The following is a 20550-nucleotide window of genomic DNA, read 5'->3' on the forward strand; positions in this document are numbered from 1 at the left end:
TGTGATTGCGCAGCAGGATTATACGTCGCAAAACGTAAAAATTTGGACATTTAATATTAGGTGTTCGCGGATGTTGCGTTGTGATCGTGAATACGACAAACAACCATGGTGAGAAATTGTTATCACGTCGCTTATAAGCACGTCGATAGTTATTTGTGATTGAGCTACAGCGGGTACTACAGTCAAATTCAAACAAACACTGTCAGGAGTAATTCAGCCAGATGAAACTCACCAAATCAATAAAGACAATATTTTGAGTTTGTCCAAATGTTTGTAGACATGGACTGGATTCAACTCCCCGGGGAGCTGTTAACATTATCATATTACAACATAGATGAAGAATATTTAAAAGAAGGCAATATAGAAGTCTAGGCATCTACAGGGCTTATGACTTGTCATTGGCTGGTTTAAGTGGCCACTTTACACACTGTGTAACATTCACCATTCTGCCCATATTTGAACATCTATATTACTTCATTAATAGAAATTGAAAAAATAAAAATTTCAGGTGTTGCCTAGTATGTAGGTGAAATAATTCAATTAGATGAATCTCACTCGCATAAATAAAGGTTTCAGCTCTTTAACTTCGCAAACATCAACAGATGAAAGAATTGAAGTAATGTAGATGTTCAAATATGGGCAGAATGGTGAATGTTACACAGTGTGCAAAGTGGCCACTTAAACCAGCCAATGACATATCTAGACTTCTATATTGCCTTCTTTAAAATGTACTTCATCTCTGTTGTAATATGTTAAATCAATAAAGGTCCTTAATTTCATAAGTCAACAGATGAAAGAGTTAAGAAAAAAATAAACCGACAATGTTTTGAGTATGTCGAAATGTTTGCAGACAGGCTAGATTTCCTCTCTGGGGAGTTATTTGGGTCTAATTTTATTGCAACAGAGATGTTTAAGCATAGGCGGAAATGTGACTGTTACACAGTGTGCAAAGTGGCCACTCAAACCAGCCAATGACAGGTCATAAGCCCTGCAAATGCCTAGAAACATACGCAGAAAAATGCTGCTGCGTGATGAAAAAATGCTTCAAAAAACACGTGTGAAGGGTACACGGCTAAAACAAACTCATTGCATTTTATTTTTTTGAGATATTATTGTTTTTTTTTTCTCCTTAATGAGCTCAATCAAAAGGAATATTTAAAACTAATAAAATGTGGCTCGGTTTTATGAACAGCTGGTAAAAAAAACAGTCAAATGCGACAATTTCTCCAACCGCCTCATTTTTGTCAGTTCAAAAAAGAAGCTTTTAAAAATATAAAGCAGACATTGTTGTGTGTTCTTTCTGTGATTGCATGTCAAAATATATATTACATTAATTGAAAATCTATTTTAATCAAATCGGGAGGTAATCTTCAAAAATGGTCGTGTAAACTTTTGCTAAAATTGACCAAATTCAACAACAATAAAACATCACGCCGTTTCCGCGTAAGGGTAGGCAGAGAGGATAGAACGCCACACCGCTCTATCTTTGCATACAAATCTCGATTCCTCTACATTGATACATCTTCTCATGCACGCGCGCCGATTGTTCCGACTTTTGACATGTCCATCTCCAAGTATTTGTTGGATTCGATCACGCCACGTCTTTCTCGGTCTTCCTCTATGTCTACATCCATCGACATTCGCATTGTAAATATTCTCAGCTGTTATTTCGCTGTCCATTCGCTCTGCGTGTCCAAACCAGCACAGAGCTATTGGATTTTGTCGACCAAATTCAAAATTTAAAAACATTACATTTGCGTGCAAACAGAAGTAATATTGATACATTTGAAGCAAAAGCGACGCTCAAAAATTAATGTACAAAAATATTCAAAATAAATATTTTAAAAACTCATTTTTGGATATGATTTTTTGACAGGCGCCGTGGCGCAGTCGGTTAGACGGCCAACTGTGAAACTGGCGTCGCGGGTTTGATTCCCGCCAGCTGCAAGAAAAAATTCCAAGAAGGATTTTTTCTCAATTGGTCTGGGTTATGTGGTGTATTTTTCATTACCTCCTTCCATATCCCTCTATCCCACCTGCTGACAAGCCTCAATATAAAGGCTTAGCGGGTTATTCCTTTCCATTATTAAAATATTAAAATCATTTTTGAAGATTACCTCGTGAAATGCATGAACTGAGAATCCCACAAACAAGGTTTAATTTTTTTTTTTCATCATTCCCTTTCTGCATCAAATGGCGCACAGGGCACTACAGTGGTACAGCGATCGCGGCGGGATCATTTTTGAAAAATAAAAAAAACAAAAAAAAATCATGTCAATCATGCCGGGAATAGAACTCGAGGCCTCTTGCGTGGTAGGCAAGCGCGCTGACGACTACGCCACGAGGCGCACATGTTTTTTTTTGCTCTCTTGCAAAATTCATTATTTGTTAATGGGCTTGTTTTTACGGCGTACCCTTCATAATATGGAACACACAAAAAAATTGCTACATTAGCGACACGGTTTTGTGCTGAGTTTCTGATTCTTAAACCATTGTCCGAACTGTGCAATTGGGTCATACAACTCGAGAGTTAATAAAATAATCTATTCATCTTTGCTTTTCCCAACTTTCGGCTTGTTCTTCAATTTTTCTTTGCAGTCTTTGTGTAGACCGACCAGGTCAAAGGTCGCCTTAATGTTGTCCTCGGAGAAGAAATACCTGTAAAGAAAATGTTTCGTTATTAAATACATCAAGAGCTGCATCGTCTTTTTGGTTCGGGAACTCGGCCCCGTCTAGAATACGCTTCTCCAATTTGGTCTCCATACTATTTATTTATTTTATTTTATAAATTTATTGCATAAAATTAGTATACATATTTAATAACGGGGAATCTATATAAAACTAATGAATGGAAAATGATAACGGAGTGTTCTCTGTTTAGGATAGTCTCCATCTAACATGGCTCAGCCTTTTCTAAGATGGAGATTTTTTATCTTTTAGAACATAAGTAGTTCTATACTAATATAACAATAACAAAAAAAAACTTAAACTATTTAATTATAAATGCCTAGCTAATCAAATGTAAGAAATTAAAAATCTTTATTATTCAAATATAAAGTATATATATGTGCCGAGAATACATGTTACTTAAACATAAATAATATATAATAAAAAACAAATATAAAGTAATGAAATACATAAAAATATAAATTATATGTGCACCAATTATACAGGGTGTTCTTTAAACCTTGTCACATCCGAAACCATGATGATTAGTATTAGAAAGAAGACATATTGGCACATTAAAATATTTTTTCTAGAACGACTAAAATCTTAAATAAAATATAGAAAAAAAACAAATGGTTGCTTACTTCTGCAGGGGAGAAATGAGGAGGGGGGAGGGGGGAGTCTGAACCGTACGGCCGCGCCCCCCTCGCTGCCAATATGTCTTCTTTCTCATACTGATCATCGTGGTTTCGGGTGTGACAGGGTTTAAGGAACACCATGTATAAAGTACTACGTTTTTTGATCTACATATATTTTTCTAAAAAAATCTCTCGCTACACTATTTATACGTGCAGTTATGTTTATTTTAAAATTAGTTTTACATTTTGAGTCTTTTATATTTGGCAATAAATCATTAAATATTTTTGGAGCAATTACATTACATTGCTTTTTACCAAATGCAGTTGATACAAATGGGACAATACAGTTAATTTGTGTTGCTGAACGAGTGTTTATATTTTGTTGGGTTCTTTTGACCTCACTTAATTAGGACTTAGGACTCGTATTGACCATATCGAGGCTGTCCAACACCGTTTTATAAGAAAAGTGGCATGGCCGCTCGGATTGCAAAGGGGTAATTATTTTTATGTTGAATAGAGCAATCTCTCAATCTGTCTTCATTGGAGAAATCGTAAAACAGAGATGAACGTTGTATGCATTTTCAAAATACTTAATGCTATAAGTGATGTCGCAACTCTGTTGCATGTTCCCAGCCGTGTCACCAGAAGTCAAAATCTGCTATTTGTCAAATCTTCTAAGAGAAAATTTTATGCCTCAATGTCCAGAATGTGTAGATTAGTCAATTAGTCAATTCGTCACACAATTTTTATGTTTTTTTAACAATATACATAAGAGGTAAAACAGAGTATTAAAAAAATAGAGGAAAATTACATAGCAATGAAATACATATTAACAGTAAAAATAATAAACAAAAAATCCCACAAAGGCATGGCCTGTTCGTGGGTAGACAAGAAATGTTTATTCAAACCTAAAAATTTTACAAGGTTTATATTTTAAAAATTAACCTAAAAATTTTACAGCATATTCAGTAGAAAGTTTAAATAATAAAACATTCTAAAATAAAAAAATTGAAAAAGTTCAAAAAGTTTGTTCTATGGGAACAATACCCTACACTAAATATATCCGATACGTGGGAATAACTATTGCCGAGTTCACGAAGTCTGTTTAATACGGCATTACAAGTATACTCTGTCCGTGAATTGTTGCTACAAAACCCTGAAGTGGCACCCTTGTGGCACCCTGAAGTTTTTTGTATTTATTATTTTTTTTTACAATAAACAAAAGTGATAAAACAGAGTATTAAAAAAATTAAGCATATTAATGAAATACATATTAATAGTAAAAATAGTAAACAAAAATCCCACAAAGGAAAATATTAATGAATTGTTGTTCCTATAATAAATAATGGACAGTTATAATATTTTTGTGTAATATAAGAAAGAAAAAAAAATATTCTGTAAAAGATAATATGGTATTTTTTTTATAGTAATTAAAAAAGGAAATAAAAAATATAAAAAAAACATAAAAATATTATTTATTATTAAAGGGCAACAAAATATATCAGAAAAAAAGAGTTCATATCTTTAGTTTGAATCCAGGATAGAGCGTGTTTTTTAAAAGAAGGAAAATTTTGAAAGTTTGGGATCAACGAAATATTATCAGTAAAAAGTAAATAAATAATTTTTGGGCCTATAAAATATGCATGTCTCTGAGCTAGCCTCGTTTTACAATGTGGTATTTCTATCACGCAATTCCTTCTTCGACTTGATCTATTTGAATTACTTGTAAATACATAACATTTCATGTAGTGACTTCATATAACTGTTGTAATTGACTTAGGCCATATATATAATAAATAAATGACTTGTGAAATATGTAAAAAAAATCATTTATGAACACTGTACAGTCTTCCTTAGACTAGGTTTCCCTAATGAGGAAGACTCTTAAATAAATTTTGTATAAAAAATATTTCACATATTACGAGTATAATAAAAATATCTCCCTGTATTTTTTTTAATGAAAGGCATAATTTAATGAAGAATTTTTTTTAAATCCAACAAAATCTTGATAACCTTATTTTCTTACATTTTTTAATGGCGGGATTTTTAAAGAACAACTTTTTAAATGGCAAAATTGTGTGAATTCCTTACATTTTATCAGACTACAGCCTTTATAATAGAATATTCTGAATAAAAAAACACAAACTTCTGAAGACGATTTCTGGAATCTGCTTCTGGCCTTCTAATGGATTCCTTCCCGTCCCGGAAGAGGATGAGCGTGGGCAGCTGGCGGCTCAGTGCGCTGTCCAAGATCCCGTACTTGGCCGCCGCTTCTGGGTACCTGGGAACAGACGAGTCTTTTTTACGCCGAGCCATAAAATTATCGTCAATTACGTGTGAGATCAGCGGATGCATAATGTAACACTGTACATTAAAACAATTAGTAACGAGAAAATGTTCAAAAAGGCTATAAAAAAATGGATAATGGAGCTAGGTAGAAGTAAAATGGATTGTCTCATTTGCCCAAACCAATATTGGATCAACTGCTCCACTAATGTGCCTGAAGTTTATGTTATGTTTTTGTTCTTTCATTGTGCATTTTGTAATATAAATAATATAGATGTACATAAATTAAATATAAACATAAATACGCAGTGTTTAAAATTGTCTGAACATTTTGTTAATTATCTCTGTATATCAAGTCTTCTTTGTATATTCTCACAAGTAAAAATATACAAAAAGTATATTGTTAAGTGTCCTCGGCACGGGTAACTCCAGTGAGGTCACATTTTTTATTATTATTAATCATTTATTACAATGAAAAAAATTAATAAATAATGCATGGCAGGCGAACGCATCGACTACTATGCTACGAGGCGGACTTAATCCCAAAGGATTATTACCCGAGAGTCGCCATCAGAAACACTTATCAAAGTCCTTAAATAAATAAATAAATAATAAATAAAGTTTACAATTCTATTTTAAACTTAGAACTGTATTCATCTGTACGGACACATAAAAGTATCACTATTCGTTATGGATAGTATTATCTCTCCTGACAAGTTCTTAAGACTTATAATGGGCATTTCTCTATCTGCACATAAGTAGCATCTTTGTCGAGATATATTGTTCATTTTTAAACATAGGCAGAATGAATGTTACACAGTGAGTCACAAGCTTTGTAAATGCCTAGGCTTCCATATTTCCTTCGCCAAAATGTTCTCGATCTCCGTTCGAATATGTTTAGATTATTGAGGTTTTAAGATTCCATAGAATAAATTTGTTAGTCACCTGCCGACGTCCATTTTGGCGAAGCGCAAGTTGGGCAGGCAATAGTCGGCCGACAGCTGGGCGAACAGCGGCGCGAAGGTCACGCAGGCCGGATGCCACGCCGTGTAGAAGGCCACGAGCCACAGGCTGCCCGCGTTGCGCGACATCTCCTCACGCAGATTGTCCGACCCGCGCAGGTAGACGACGTTCTCCGGCCCGCTGTAGCGAGGAGTGCATCGCATTGATTTATTTAAGTAGTAGTTGGAAAATAATTTTATTACAAACAAAATCTTTATGCTTAAACCAGAAACACGAGAAATCATCAAGTATTTCATTGTAATAACAACCGGACAGTGTCTAGATTCGATACATCGAATGTAAAACCTCGCATAAGCGGCATAACAAATTATAGTCCTTAAAATATAGCTTGATTAAAATAACAGCTGCCAAACTAATGTCACTAGTGATGGGAAATGACTACACTGCTCCAAAAGCTTCTCTGCCAAAAAGGTCACTAACTCTGAAGAGACTGATTTATTTTATATGTACTAGCTGAACCCGGCAATGCTTTGCTATTTCTAGATTTGAGTATACAGGCACATTCTTTAACCGCCAGCCGGATTTCAATATGAGCTTGATATTTAATTTGAAACCAAAATGTCCAATTGTGCCATGAAAGCGTGTAAAAACCATATGGATAAACGTAAAAAAAGATGGTGTAACTTTTCATTGGTAAGCGGGTACCTGTAGTCCTTAAAATATAGCTTGATTAAAATGACAGCCGCCAAACTAATGTCAATAGTGATGGGCAATTACTGATCACTAATCATGTACCGATCAAATCAATTTTATCAGTTTTTTTATGCAAACATGAGACTCTGTTTCCGAAAATTGATATAAAAACGCAAAACAAGCCTATTATAGTGTGTTTAAGACAATTGTTTGCTAAGAAAAGTAGCATGGATGATTGACCTCAAGAGGGGAGACTATACTTAAGGAGAAATGGACTCAATGTTCAAAATCTCAAGTCTACAAAAACCTAGAAATGACATTGACTCCATATTTATGTTTAATTTGCTGAATGGCTTAATTGATGTACCGTCGTTACTGGAACAGGTGGCATTCAATGTTCCGATATAATAATGTGATGTTCCTCGATCAACACATCGCAAACTATGGCTCGCATGCACCAATGTCCCGATTGTGTCGTATTGTAAACTCGAGACAAGATCTGGACTTTTTTAGTGTAAGTCTTTATGGATTTAAAAATTCACTAAGATAGACCAGATCTTGTCTTGAGGTAGTAATTTTTATTTTTGTTGTCCTAGCTTTAATTTTATTTCATTGTATTTTATTTTATTAGTGCCTGTATTAATTATAAGAAATTGTATTTACCATTGTTAGAATGGACTGCATAAGTCCGTCAAATAAATAAATAAATAATTTAATATAAAATAAGACATTAAATACTTTTTTCATTAACAACAAATGAATAATTTTTTATTCGATCGATTTACATTGATCGATTTGTCCCATCTCTAACATTTTTTCAAAATGACGTAACCTTGTGAAAACATCGTAAATAATTAGGTTTATTTTCGTTTTTTTTTGTTTTAAAGCTGATTTTGTATAATTATGTTGATTTATATGATTTAAATGGGTTGTGGTCCTGAGGCTAGTGTCTCGGACTCACAGACCAAAAGTCTGTGGTTCGAATCCCACTCTACCTCAAGTTGATTTCATTTTCTAATAGTGAGTTATTTACAACTCGTTGAAAATGGCCCTCAAAATTAAATATTTAGGTGAGTCATAAGAACGCAAATATTTCTTTTAAAAAAAAATATATGTCAAGTATCGTATTAAAAAAAAATTATTAACATGCCAGGGCTGGTATTCCTAACGATTTCGTGGCCGTATTATTTCGTGTGTTTACATACAAAATACGTGCCACGAGAGTGGTTCAGAATAGCACCCCAGATAGGAATGATTTTTCGTGTGTCAATATAAATCACTCCTTAGACGTTCCTTAGAAGTTATGTCGTCACTTTTGCTGACAACTGTCATTCTAATCAAGCTATATTTTAAGGACTATAGTTCTTTTTACTGTTTCAAATTTCAAATTCGCGTTATATGAAGAGTTATCTCTATTAATTATACCTCAGTGGCTAAAAAGGAGAAATCGGTAGTTACCTGTACGTAGGCTCCGGTAAAAGAAGTCCACACAGCACAAATATTACTCCGAAAACCAGGCCGAGCCTCGCGTCCGAATAGAACCACAAAATGAGGTTCGCGATCTTTGTATAAATGAAGGCGGACGTCAGGTAGTTGATCATCGTCACACTCCCCGCTTTCCTCGTGCGGATCATCACCACGATCACGAGGAAGAACAGTATTTCTGTCTCTCTGCCGTTCAGCTCGCAGTCGGCCTGCTGGAACACGAAGGAACAGAAGGCGGGGATCCGCTTGGCGGCGATGTAGGAGACGCTGAGCAGGATGTTGAACCAGTAGTACGGCTTCGCGAGAAGCATCAAGTCCTTCTTGAACGTCATCTCGGGGCTTTTGTCTCACGATTCTAATTAGACAAGTGGTTAATCGGCAGGAAAATTGATCTGTCAAATTCAAGGAAAAGTAGGAAACTGTGTCAGCGAGCGGTGTTGCTATTAATCGAAAATAAAACTATAAAGGGCGGTTTACACATGGACAATACAATGGACAATGAATATTGCATTGTCCCTTGTCCCAGCTCCGTGAAAAGCTTCGACCACACAAGACAGAACGCTGGGACAATACGAAAATTCGAATGCAGTTTGCACATGAGCGATATGAAAATAAATACACGACGGCGTTCATTGCGCGCGAGTTCACGAAAAATTTAATTATTTCATACCAAAATGAATTGGAATTGTTAAAGGACAAACTACATTTGGTTATAAACTTATCATTATACAAACGATAGTTTTCTACCTCTTATTTACTACGGAAAAAATGTGCAGAGAGACACGTTTACGTCAAGCAAGTCTCTATATTGTCGCAATGTCTCGTGTGTTCATAAGACGACAATGCAGCCGCGATTGGTGGTGAGAGTAATCATTGTTTCGTGTAGATAGTCTGCCCGTCTACCTCCGTGACAATGTCTCGGAACAGTGTCCTATCCTACAAAATTGCTGTTTACACGTGAAAAATGATTGAGACCTTGGACAGAACAATATTGCATAGCCAATGTTGTATTTTTTTGTTGTTTTTATGCATAATACATGTTGGTAAATTGGCGTCTAATGATATCCACATGCTCCACTGGAGCGGATGTGGAAAAAAATAAATTATATGCGCATACTATAGTTAATCTATGTAATATTGCGCTATCTACAACATATTATTTGCAACTTAACCCTCCCTTCTAGGTAATCTCTAGCCAGTGCATAAAGAATCTTTTTTTAAAAAGAAATATTTGCTTTTGTATGATTTACCTAAATATTTCATTTTGAGGGCCATTTTCACCAAATTGTAATTAACTCACTATTAGGAAATGGTAATCAAGTTGGGGTAGAGTAGGATTCGAACCACGGACTTTTGAGCCGTGAGTCCGAAACTCTATCCACGGGACCACAGCTGAATTCAAATCTAATAACTTTAATATCTATAAAAATATAAAAAATACTGTGTTAAAATTTTCAACATTCCTCCGTTATGCATTTGCGCATCGGTTAGTATAGTTTTTCATTTGAACGTGAATACTTATTAGCAAAGAAAACGCATTTTATCGTTTACCAATGGGTCACATGTCACGGCGTATGAAAAAAAAGAGTATCGAATGTACGATTGTCTCGGACACTCTTCACGTCTCACATCTGACGATCTGACACTACTAGCATATTCGGGAGCAAGAGAGACAACTTCAGGCGTCACCACTTGATGACAGTTGCCACCAAAGGTTGCTGGGTCAGCTGTCATTTTAACATTCCTCTCAAAGTGAAACCACACATCCGATTTGTCGTTTTCGTGATAATACTCCGTAGCTTAAAGTCAATTTTTTACTAATGTTTTTATTGTAATTGCGCAAAAGAAAAAAAAAAGCAAAAGGAATCAATTTTTTTCAAAACACTAAGCACGTAGATTATCCAGCTCTGTGTGAAAGAAAAAAAAACAATATTTCTGGCAACATTTGTAATTGAATTTCTGACTTCTGACAGTCTGATATAACCTAAAATTTAGCTCTTGACAGCTACAAATCCGTAGTATTTTATGGTGTAATTATGCGAATGACGATGATGGTGTTTTGAAAACCTTAACAAATATGAAATAGCAGTTTTATTGGTATACTAAAATGGAACTAAACGCTCTAGATCCCGCGAATTCTTCGGAAATAGACGATGTTGTCGTCACGATTCCTCGTTACAGAAGTCTCTGGTATTATCCTTTGTGGGGGACGAACAGAGTGAGTAATCGGAAATCTATTAATTTCGTTTCAGGGCACAATTATCGTTTACAAAATACATATTTTATTGGATTATTTTCACATATTATTAACATATTAAAACAGTGATAAAGAACATTTTAGAGAAGGGGGATAGAAGTCTAGGCATCTACAGGGCTTATGACCTGTCATTGGCTGGATTGTGACGATTTTACATACTGTGCAACATCCACTACTTCTAAGCAAAAGTGCGCGTAGAAAACACATTTTTAACACATATTTACCTACTAAATACACGCTAAAAGAGCTATCTTTTCGCGCACAATTACGTTCAGAATACCAGCCCGGGGAGACGAAGCCGCCACCTCCCTCCCTGTAAGGCGTCGATTGCAAGTACCCTTTTGTGTGAAATTTGATCAACCCATGAGTTACGCAGCATTCTCCTGTACAACCGCATTTCAAATGCCTCAATTTTATTTACCACGGAGATTTTAAGAGCCTATCCTACCACTCCATGTAACGACCTGGATACATGTAATTTTTCATTGATAACTTTTTTCCAGCATTGCAGAGAACATGTCCTCAGCGTCTTGCAGACCGGCCTACTTTTTCGTGAGGACGCTTTGATCGTGGAGCGGGCTTTGCTGGCCGAAGACTCTACCAGAAACAGGGTGAAGCCATTCCACTACCTGCAGAGGTACGGAGCTGGGGAGGCCTTGTTTGCCGCGGCGGCCATGATGCTCTGTGCCACATTTGTCCCAGTGTAAATATTATCATTTTCATTCATATTAATAAAAAACAAATGGACAGAACTTTCTAAGTAATCTGCGACCCTAAAAACCAGGTGAGTCAAAACAGCGGATTACAGTACATAAATACAAAATATAGTCAAATTAAAAACAAATATTTTGTAAAAAATTGATTTCATTGAGAAATTTGTGTAAGAATTTGATTATATGAGCTCCAGTATGTTGACAATGAGACAGTTCAGTGCCTAGGAAAATCGATATACGGACATTGTCCATTTATACAATTTATAGGGTTTTAATATTACAATAAAAGAATAGTTAAAAACATTTTTTTAAAAAAAAGAAAAAAAGCATTGACAAATATAAGGGACATCGAGACAAGATCTGGACTATTTATTTAGTGCTCGTTTAAATCGCTGTAAACTTAAACCAAAAAAGTCCAGATTTTGTCTTGAGTTAACAATACGACTAAGACGGTCATTGGAGAATTAAGGCCAAAGTTTGTTCTATGCTGATTGATGAACAGTACTTCAGTGTTTCTTAACCTACGAGTCGGAATATGAAATTTTACTTGTCCCAGTAATGATTGAACATCGATTATACCATTTAGTATGCCGAACATATATATGGAGTCAATATTAGTTCTACGATTTTGTAGACTAGAAATATTTATCACGGACTCTATGTCGGCATAAGAATAATTAACATTGGTAACTAAAAATATTACTTTACTCCGACGTCCTATCCCGTACAAGTCATCAAAAGATTACTGCCATATTCACGCAATTAATAAGAACGGTGTATTATTTTTTTTAGAACAACTCGAAAAGGAATGCTGTCCCTCCTCCTCGCCGCATCTCTTCCGCTCGCGACGCGCGCGCGCGCGCCGCCCGCCTTGCGCGCGTGCCTCCGCAGCGCCGCGCGCATAACGCGCGCCACGCACATGCCGCGCGTTCCCGAGACGCACGTGTCCGCTCAGCGCGCGCTCAGCATGGCGCTGTGCCGCGCGAGCGTCGCGCTGCTGGACGCCTTCCCCTGGCTGGAGCCCGTCTCCGCCCCCTGGGAGAGCAGCCCCGAAGTCGACTGCGCACTCCGCAGCGATGACAGCTCTGTAAGTCAAAATATTTTTTTATGCCTGCGTCTCGCACGCAACATGCGAGCCTGCACGATGGCTCAGCAGCCATTAGTTATATGAAGCCTCTGTACAGATTTTATAGTAAACTGATTTGGAAAAATCAGTGATCAGTTTCCAGACTATTATCTTTATTTTTTTTAACTTATTTATCCATTCATGTAAAGACACATATTACAAAAAAATAATAACGTATCCCTAACTCTATGAGGCCAAGGGCCCCGTGTTGAGTTGGAATACAACATAATGGAAAGTGGAAGCATGGACATTATTAAAGAATACTACAAATACGATTTTATAACTAACATTGAAGTCCGAGAACGGACGCAGAAGCCTCCTATAACAAGCGTCTTGAGGATGCGGCGGTGGACCTGGTTCGGACACGTGCTGCGCATGCCTCAGGAGAACCTAAACCCAAGTTGCCTCTTCTTTAAACCTGCAGGCTCACGACTTTATTCGGCGGAATTAAGGAGCGCTGGATTGACTTGGGAAGAGGTGAAAATGCTGGCTGGCGATAGGGTCTCCTGGAGGCAACTGGTGATGGCCACATGCTCCACTTAGGAGCGGATGTGGAAAAGAAGAAGACAAATAAAAAATCTTACATAAACATCCATTTAATAAACATCAGGACAACACGCTTAATAGTACCACATATAAATCTACGCAATCTATCTTTATTATGAAACTAAATTTAAAATCAGGTTGTGGCCCCGTGGCTAGTGTTACGGACTCACGGATCAGAGGTCCGAGGTTCGAACCCCACTCTGCCTCAACTTGGTTTCCATTTTTAATAGTGGGTTATTTAAAACTCGTTGCAAATGATCTCCAAAATGAAAATATTTGGCTAAATCATAAGAAAGCTATTTAATTTTTTATATTTAAAAAAAAACTGAGATAAGTTTTTTTGTTTAGTGTGCTTGCCTCTATGACCAAGCACTAACTCTTCAATTAAATTAAATAAGCTGTTTGTTCATTGTCCTATAAAAAGAACAAATATGACTCGCATATTGTTGTTAGTTAAGTGACAATATTATAGAATTAAAAAATACCTTTTATTCTTTCATTGGCAATTTTTAATATTAAGTTTTTTTTGTTCTAGCGAATACACCATCTATATCTGGTCGTGCAGTCCAGCTTTTTACGCAGAGCTGCCCTGGCGCACATCCCTCCCAGTCTACCCCCTCGGGACCTCCCTAGACGTCTGCGCTGGCTACACGCAACCCTCATGCCGATCCTCTTGACCGTCTACCGGAACGCGGCGAAGACCTTCGACCCGGAACCGCACGGACAAGTGTCCTACAAGCGCCACGGACAGCCCATGCTCTGGAAGCCATCCTCCCTACAGGAGGCGAGTAGAGACATCTCAGAAATTATACAAATTGCCTTGCAACAAAGCAAAAATGTTGAAAGAAACCTCGTAACATACGACAAGAATAGTCAGCTAGATGCAAATGCCTTAGAAAAAGATCTCATCGCCATAAAATGTTGTTTACGTGATTGCATAACGTTTGTAGATGGCGTAGTTTCTCAAATCAAACCTAAAATCGACAGCCCAGTAAGTCAAACTCCGCAAGACTTGCGAAGCATTCGAGTCGTGTCCGAAGATACTCCCGTTGAAATAGAAGATCAGGTGTTCTTCTACGAGAAAAAACACGACATTTCCGATACGATCGTCGGCGACGTTCCCAACGGGCCGGGCGAGAAAGAGATCAGCGCCGCGCGCAACGTTCTCGGCGAGTTGCGTCATCGTCTGATCGAGCGCGAAGACGCTATGCGCGCGCGGGAAACGGTGGCATTAATAAAAACGATGCCCGAGCTGGAAGGAAATCTTCCATATTTCCCGAGGCAAATGCGACGAAATTGTGACGAAAATGAACATTTGAAATCGTGTGACAAAGATGACGCAAACGCAGAAGAATCGTTGATAGCCTGCGATACAGGTTGTAAAGTTGACGCCTCCGGTGATAATTTACTCGTTTCGAAGGATGCGTCGGTGGATTTCGATCGCTTTAAAGACACGTGTTTCAAGCACGGTTCTTCGGGAACCGATAGCGAAGACGACAGCGAGAATAGACTGCTGAAAGACGTGCGAAAAGAACGCGTCAGTCGGAAGAAAAATCATCCGCCATCGCGGAAGGGAAGTTTACGTGTTAAGAAAGAATGTGAGCTGAATGATTTTATGGAGGTTTGTTCACAGCAGTACAGAGGTCGCTCTGATGCAGAGGAAAACGATTTGAACAAGTTTAGTCTGGGAGCTGGATTGGCTGTGGCTTCTCTATTTCGCAATGCTGCAAATGGTGCTTTGGGCGCTGAAGAGACATTCGACGCCCAAGGCGAACAATCCTCTGATTCTGGCAACGAAGAATAGATCAATTAGTATTTTTAAGCAATATTTTATTTATGTGCAAATCATCGTAGCCTAAACACGGATGTTGACCCTGTTAGAATTTTATCCCGTGTCCGAGCGGATGATGAATACAGTTACTATAATACTGCGACACACATTTATTTATTGACTTTTTTATGTCTACCGGTTTCGTAAACGTTAATATAAATATACAGTAAAACATTTTTACGTACCTCAATTTTCAGGTCCCATTTTTCTTCATACATTCTCATATTTTTCCCTACCCTGGTATTACGTTCAAAAAATTTCTAAACTCTTTCGATGTGTCAAAAAGTCAAAATTATGTTGCAAAAACGGTGCCACGCGGATGAAGAATAAAAGCAGGTAAACAACAAATAAAGTGTCAATTATCGTCTCGAACTAAATACAAAGCAGGTGCAGTGTAATTCACCATTTTGTTTAAGTGTCTTTCTTTAGGGTTTCATTTGAACAAAAATGTAATATTGACACGTTACAAATCATGACACGCAGTTGACAAACGTTTAGGAACAAAAAGTCATAGAATTATAATACACCAGAAGGCGCGTACAACCAAGTTTGCACACATCGCGCTGTGTCCAAAAGTCTTGCATCCCGTCTGCGCGCATGCGTAAAGCGGCCGCGGAATGTTGCCAGACCGCGAACAATATATTATCACAACACAAAAATAAGATAATTTTGGGTTATGTTATGTTTTACCACCACAATAAATATTTTACTGACTGGAGGATAAGAAATAAACAGTTACTTTTACTAGGAAAACGTAAAAAATCATTTAGTAATTGAGTAAATAAATACCGTTTGATATTATACGAAGGCATATTAATAGAAAGCCGGGTAAAAAATACTAACAAAATGTCCACCTTGTTTTATTTAACAATCTGACAGAAAATAATCGAATTCTTCAATAAGAAAAAATGTGATTTCGCTACTTATAGTCGTGAAATGTGATCCTACCCTTTTCCCTTTTACTCCCCGCAGTATTTCGACACTTACAAAATGTCCATTTTGTTCTCTTTGACAATCTGACAGGTGGAAAAATAATAACATTTTCGGGTGATGCATTTGCTACTTACACATACATTTGCTACTTACACATGAAATGTGATCCCATCCTGAATCTTGTTGATCCCAGCAGCATTTCTATACTTTAAAACAACACAACGCGGCGCAATTGAATTTAAATCGGCAGTTGCGTACTAAGCGACGTCTACAGAGTAACTAATGGCCAAAACGTAAAACTACTCATTTATGGGTAGTTTAGTCGGCTCCAGTTTGATGCGTACGCGGTTTCTGGACTATACTACGTTTTAAAAAAAGATGGTTTAAAAAATTGTCATAAAAGTGTGAAGCAGTTTTGTCGCGATCTATATGACGGCTGCTTTTAGCGGTGCCATAGAAAAAAATATACCATAGAAATAAAATTTGCTAACATTTAGGGGAAAAAATATTGTCAGTATTTTATGGAAATTCCAAATTTTATTTTCGTTTTCATTTAAATTTAAACTTAAAATAATTTTAACACATGTTTTTGAATTAAATAAAATTACGAAATCAGATTATGAAATCATCAAACAATCCGACGATTTATCAGTACGTCTCGAAACCTGTAGACATAGATCGAATATTGAGCTCAGAATTTTTCTATAATGATTTTTTCACATCCAATGTGTTGGAATTTTCAATAGTATTTTTTTATTTGTTAATAGACTATCAAACTAAGCCAAATATTTTTATTTTAGCATTATCATTGCTATGATTTTTTGAGCTTACGTAATTTTGAAATTACTCCGCCCGTGACGTCACTAGCTGTCATCGGTCCTGATTGGCGAGTTGGCTTCCCGGAAACCGGAAATCTATCCAACGCTGTAGTTGGTTGGTTGATAAGCGGGAATTTGTGACGTAGTTCGAAATGGTTAATTTTGATTAATTTTTTTCATACATTTTGGAAAAACTCGGCCGTACATTAAATGGTCTAATTTTTACCGCGTGTAAGAAATTTTTTTGTATCCAATTTCCCTAGGCACTGAACTTGCTTGTTGCTAAATCATTATTCTTGATTCAATTTTATGTACAAATTTCTAACTTAATAAAATATCTAGTCAAATAAATGTGTTTATTTTTCTCAATGTGTCCATCGTTTTTTTTTTGTGTTTTTGGTTTCCGGTTATGTCCACTTGATGTAATAGTTTACGAATTTGCCTACCATGCAAAAGTCTTAGGCACAATTTCTGTCACGTTTTACAAATTTATTTATTTACCATTTTGGTCGGCCTCGGGGTGTAATGGTCAGCGCGTTTGCCTACCATGCACGAGGTCTCGGGTTCGATTCCCGACATGGTTGTTGTGAAATATTTATTTGAAAGGGTGTTTTCACACCAGAATATTTCATAGGCCCAGCAGTTCAATCACAAATAACTACCGACGTGCTAATAAGCGACGTGATAACAATTTCTCATCATGGTGGTTTATTGTCTTCGCGATCGCAATGCAACATCCGTGAACACCTATAGTCCTTAAAATATAGCTTGATTAGAATGACAGCTGTCAAACTAATTTCATTAGTGATGGGAAATTACTGATCAAATCGATTTTATCAGTTATTTCATGCAATCACGAAACTCTGTTTCCGAAAATTGATATAAAAAACGAAAAAACAAGCCTATTATATTGTGTTTAACATAATTATTCACCAAAAAATGAGACATTTATACTTTTTTCATGAACAACATCAAATGAACTATTTTGATATTCGATCAATTTGTCCATCTTTAACGTTTTTGCAAAAAGATGTAACTTTGTAAGACCGTCGTTAATAATTAGGTTTATTTTAGTTTTAAAGCTGATTTTATACATTAATGTTGATTTATGTTTCAAGCATTGTATTAAAAAAAACAAAAATAACACGCCAGATACAAATGATTTTTCGTGTGTCAATATAAATAACTCCTTTGACGTTACTACAAAGTTATGTCGTCACTTTTTCTGACAACTGTCATTCTAATCATGTTACATTTTAAGGACTTTAATTATAAATGTCAAAATATTTACGTTTTGCGACGTATAATCCTGCTGCGCAATCACATATTTGAATTTCACCGGTGTAAATATGGAAAATATTCCAAAACAATAGGAATATGTGAAAGATGGCATATCCTTAACAGATATCCACACTGTCGTCAAAGGTAGTTATCACGCGCCATTGTTCTTGGACTTTGCAACAATGGCGATTGGACTCATAAAGGTAAACCAAAATCAGTGATCGAACATCCCATTTCCGTTCCACACTGAACAATATTAAAATTGTGGTAGTTTATGCGCTGATAACTTAACCGACATAATATTTGTCATTTTGCGTGTCAACAGTGTTGAATTTTACTGAAACAAAAGCAAATTCTTCACCGTTATTAATTTCAAGCGGAACAGACACTGTTTTTTCGTTTTCCTCTGCCGAAGATTCGGAGGCACGTTGTTCATATTCGTCGTAATGACTTATGATGAACGTCTCGAAATCTGTTGACTCATCAACTGAGTAGGCATCAAAGTCTGTTGTTTCCGTGTCGCTATGACATTTTTTCAATGTTCTCTTCTATAAGGTGCGGGTATCTTTTGATCCTAAAGGCAGAGAAAAATCGGATGGATTGTTTACCAATTGCTGTGTGGTATAAAAAGTTTTAAAAAAACAGAATAACTGGCTTGTCATTTTCAGCGTGTATTTGAGTTGAAACCCCCATCAGATTTTTAAATCTTTGGCAAAAAATCTGATTTATGGGCTAGTTTGAACAAAACATCCCGTTACCTCGTTTAAAATCATGTTTATGCCATTTACTTCATTTTCTTTTATATTTTCTTCTTTCTTGGATAATGTTTTTTTTAATGTAGTATGTAGCGACAACCCTGGACGTGGGCAAAATTGTCAAAACACTAGCTAAGAAATCTAAGACAATTTTGCCCACTTAAATATCTATTGTGTTTGTTCAAATAGATATGCAGAAATACGTTCTATAGCGTCTTTATTGTGTATGCAATGAAATATATAAAACTTACTTGCCTCCTTTCAACACAAACTCCGCAACAACAAAAGTTTTGACAATATTTGTAGATATACAAAAAGAGACTTTCAAGTTCAAATTCAAATTTCAAGTGATCAACTGAAGCTGGCGGTAAACTAAATATTTAGTTTTGCCATGGAACTATCAAAATATACTGACCAAATGTAATTTTTATGATACCAGTAACTTTTCTTACTTTAAAACTTTATTTTGTTAAAGATTTCGGCAGTGGGCAAAATTGTCATGTTTGACGGTATGTGATATTATCCTATTGTACAATCGATAACAGCAAGGCTTAAGAATGGGAGCAAAAATGGGTGATCTAACTGTCAATTGTCTTTTGTATGCTGATGATGACGGGCTTCTTGCTGACAAAGAGGAACTGCAACTCTTGGTAACAAAGGTCTACGATGTATGCGAGGGAAGCGATTTGCTGATGAATGTCGATAAATCGAATGTGATGGTTTTTGAAAGAAATGAAAGTATGACTAAATGTGAAATCACTGCGAATGGGGTAGAATTAAGAATAGTCGAGAAGGAGGGTAGAATCATATTTGAATACATCGGACTGTGTCCAAAAATCCCCCCACTATGCCCTACTTTCGCCGCGCGCATTCGTGGCGTCGCCGCGTAATGTTGCACGATGGGAAAAAATATAATCATAACACAAATGTAAGGTAAAAAAAAAAAAAAGCAATCTGTTAATTTCTCTAAAATTTTATTGTGCACGCGGAAATATTGATTGACACAACTGAGTAGATAAGTAAAGGGTCATTTAATAAGAGTAATTGAATTGATAAACTTTGAACTTAAAAAATAAAACAAATTTTATTTTACATAAAACGGATATTTTTATATCATGTTAAATAATATTTCATGTTTTAAAGATAATGTCGGTCAAATGTCCACCACAGAGTTGTTTAATCCGAGGTCCAATTTTCATCACATGAGCAAATTAGGGTAAAAAAATTTACTACCCTGGCAACACTAACAAAATGTCCATTTTATTTTCTTCGACTATCTGACAGATGGAAAAATAATTAAACTTTTAAATAATGCATTTGCTACTTACTCATTCATTTCCTAATTACACATGCAATGTGATCCCATCCTGTTTCTTTAATTTCTACACTTTAAAAGGACACAACACGGCATGGTTAAATTCGAATCACGAGTTGCGTACTGAGCGACGTCTACAAAGAAACTAATGGGTCAAAACGTAAACTTACTCATTTATGAGTAGTTGAGTCGCCTTCTGTTTGATGTGCGTATGCAGTTTCTGGACTATTCCTAATTCTATGG

General features: G+C 36.3%; 3 protein-coding genes across 3 annotated transcripts in view; 1 reads left to right on the plus strand and 2 right to left on the minus strand.

The window, feature by feature from the left end:
* Positions 1 to 1091: 1091 nt before the first annotated feature.
* On the minus strand, positions 1092 to 9158 carry LOC148271674 (thioredoxin-related transmembrane protein 2 homolog). The gene is made up of 4 exons (XM_088241069.1): positions 8706 to 9158; positions 6537 to 6734; positions 5452 to 5586; positions 1092 to 2658 (listed from the first exon to the last, which is right to left on the minus strand). The coding sequence occupies exons 1-4, from the start codon at positions 9062 to 9064 to the stop codon at positions 2544 to 2546; spliced, it is 807 nt and encodes a 268-aa protein (XP_088097195.1). The 5' UTR covers positions 9065 to 9158; the 3' UTR covers positions 1092 to 2543.
* A 1505-nt stretch (positions 9159 to 10663) lies between these two features.
* LOC148271675 (uncharacterized) lies at positions 10664 to 17307 on the plus strand. The gene is made up of 4 exons (XM_088241071.1): positions 10664 to 10950; positions 11493 to 11692; positions 12495 to 12789; positions 13910 to 17307. The coding sequence occupies exons 1-4, from the start codon at positions 10840 to 10842 to the stop codon at positions 15176 to 15178; spliced, it is 1875 nt and encodes a 624-aa protein (XP_088097197.1). The 5' UTR covers positions 10664 to 10839; the 3' UTR covers positions 15179 to 17307.
* The window catches only part of LOC148271676 (uncharacterized), a 70338-nt gene continuing 62455 nt past the window's right edge, over positions 12668 to 20550 (minus strand). Inside the window, exon 5 of the mRNA XM_088241072.1 lies at positions 12668 to 12787. The gene's annotated coding sequence lies outside the window, so the exon portion shown is untranslated. The remainder of the gene's footprint in view (positions 12788 to 20550) is intronic.

Source organism: Micrasema longulum, unplaced genomic scaffold, assembly GCF_059751315.1.
Source record: "Micrasema longulum isolate JH-2025_06_02 unplaced genomic scaffold, ASM5975131v1 h1tg002739l, whole genome shotgun sequence".
NCBI lineage: Eukaryota > Metazoa > Arthropoda > Insecta > Trichoptera > Brachycentridae > Micrasema > Micrasema longulum.

Excerpts from the sequence above, each read along its gene's own strand:
- LOC148271674 (XM_088241069.1), bottom strand. The coding sequence starts at position 9,064 with ATGACGTTCAAGAAGGACTTGATGCTTCTCGCGAAGCCGTACTACTGG. Across the intron at positions 5,587-6,536 it reads GCCAAAATGGACGTCGGCAG|GTACCCAGAAGCGGCGGCCA; the intron begins GTGACTAACAAA and ends GTCTGTTCCCAG. Across the intron at positions 2,659-5,451 it reads TCCAGAAATCGTCTTCAGAA|GTATTTCTTCTCCGAGGACA; the intron begins GTTTGTGTTTTT and ends TTTTCTTTACAG.
- LOC148271675 (XM_088241071.1), top strand. The coding sequence starts at position 10,840 with ATGGAACTAAACGCTCTAGATCCCGCGAATTCTTCGGAAATAGACGAT. Across the intron at positions 11,693-12,494 it reads TGTGCCACATTTGTCCCAGT|AACAACTCGAAAAGGAATGC; the intron begins GTAAATATTATC and ends TATTTTTTTTAG. Across the intron at positions 12,790-13,909 it reads TCCGCAGCGATGACAGCTCT|CGAATACACCATCTATATCT; the intron begins GTAAGTCAAAAT and ends TTTTTGTTCTAG.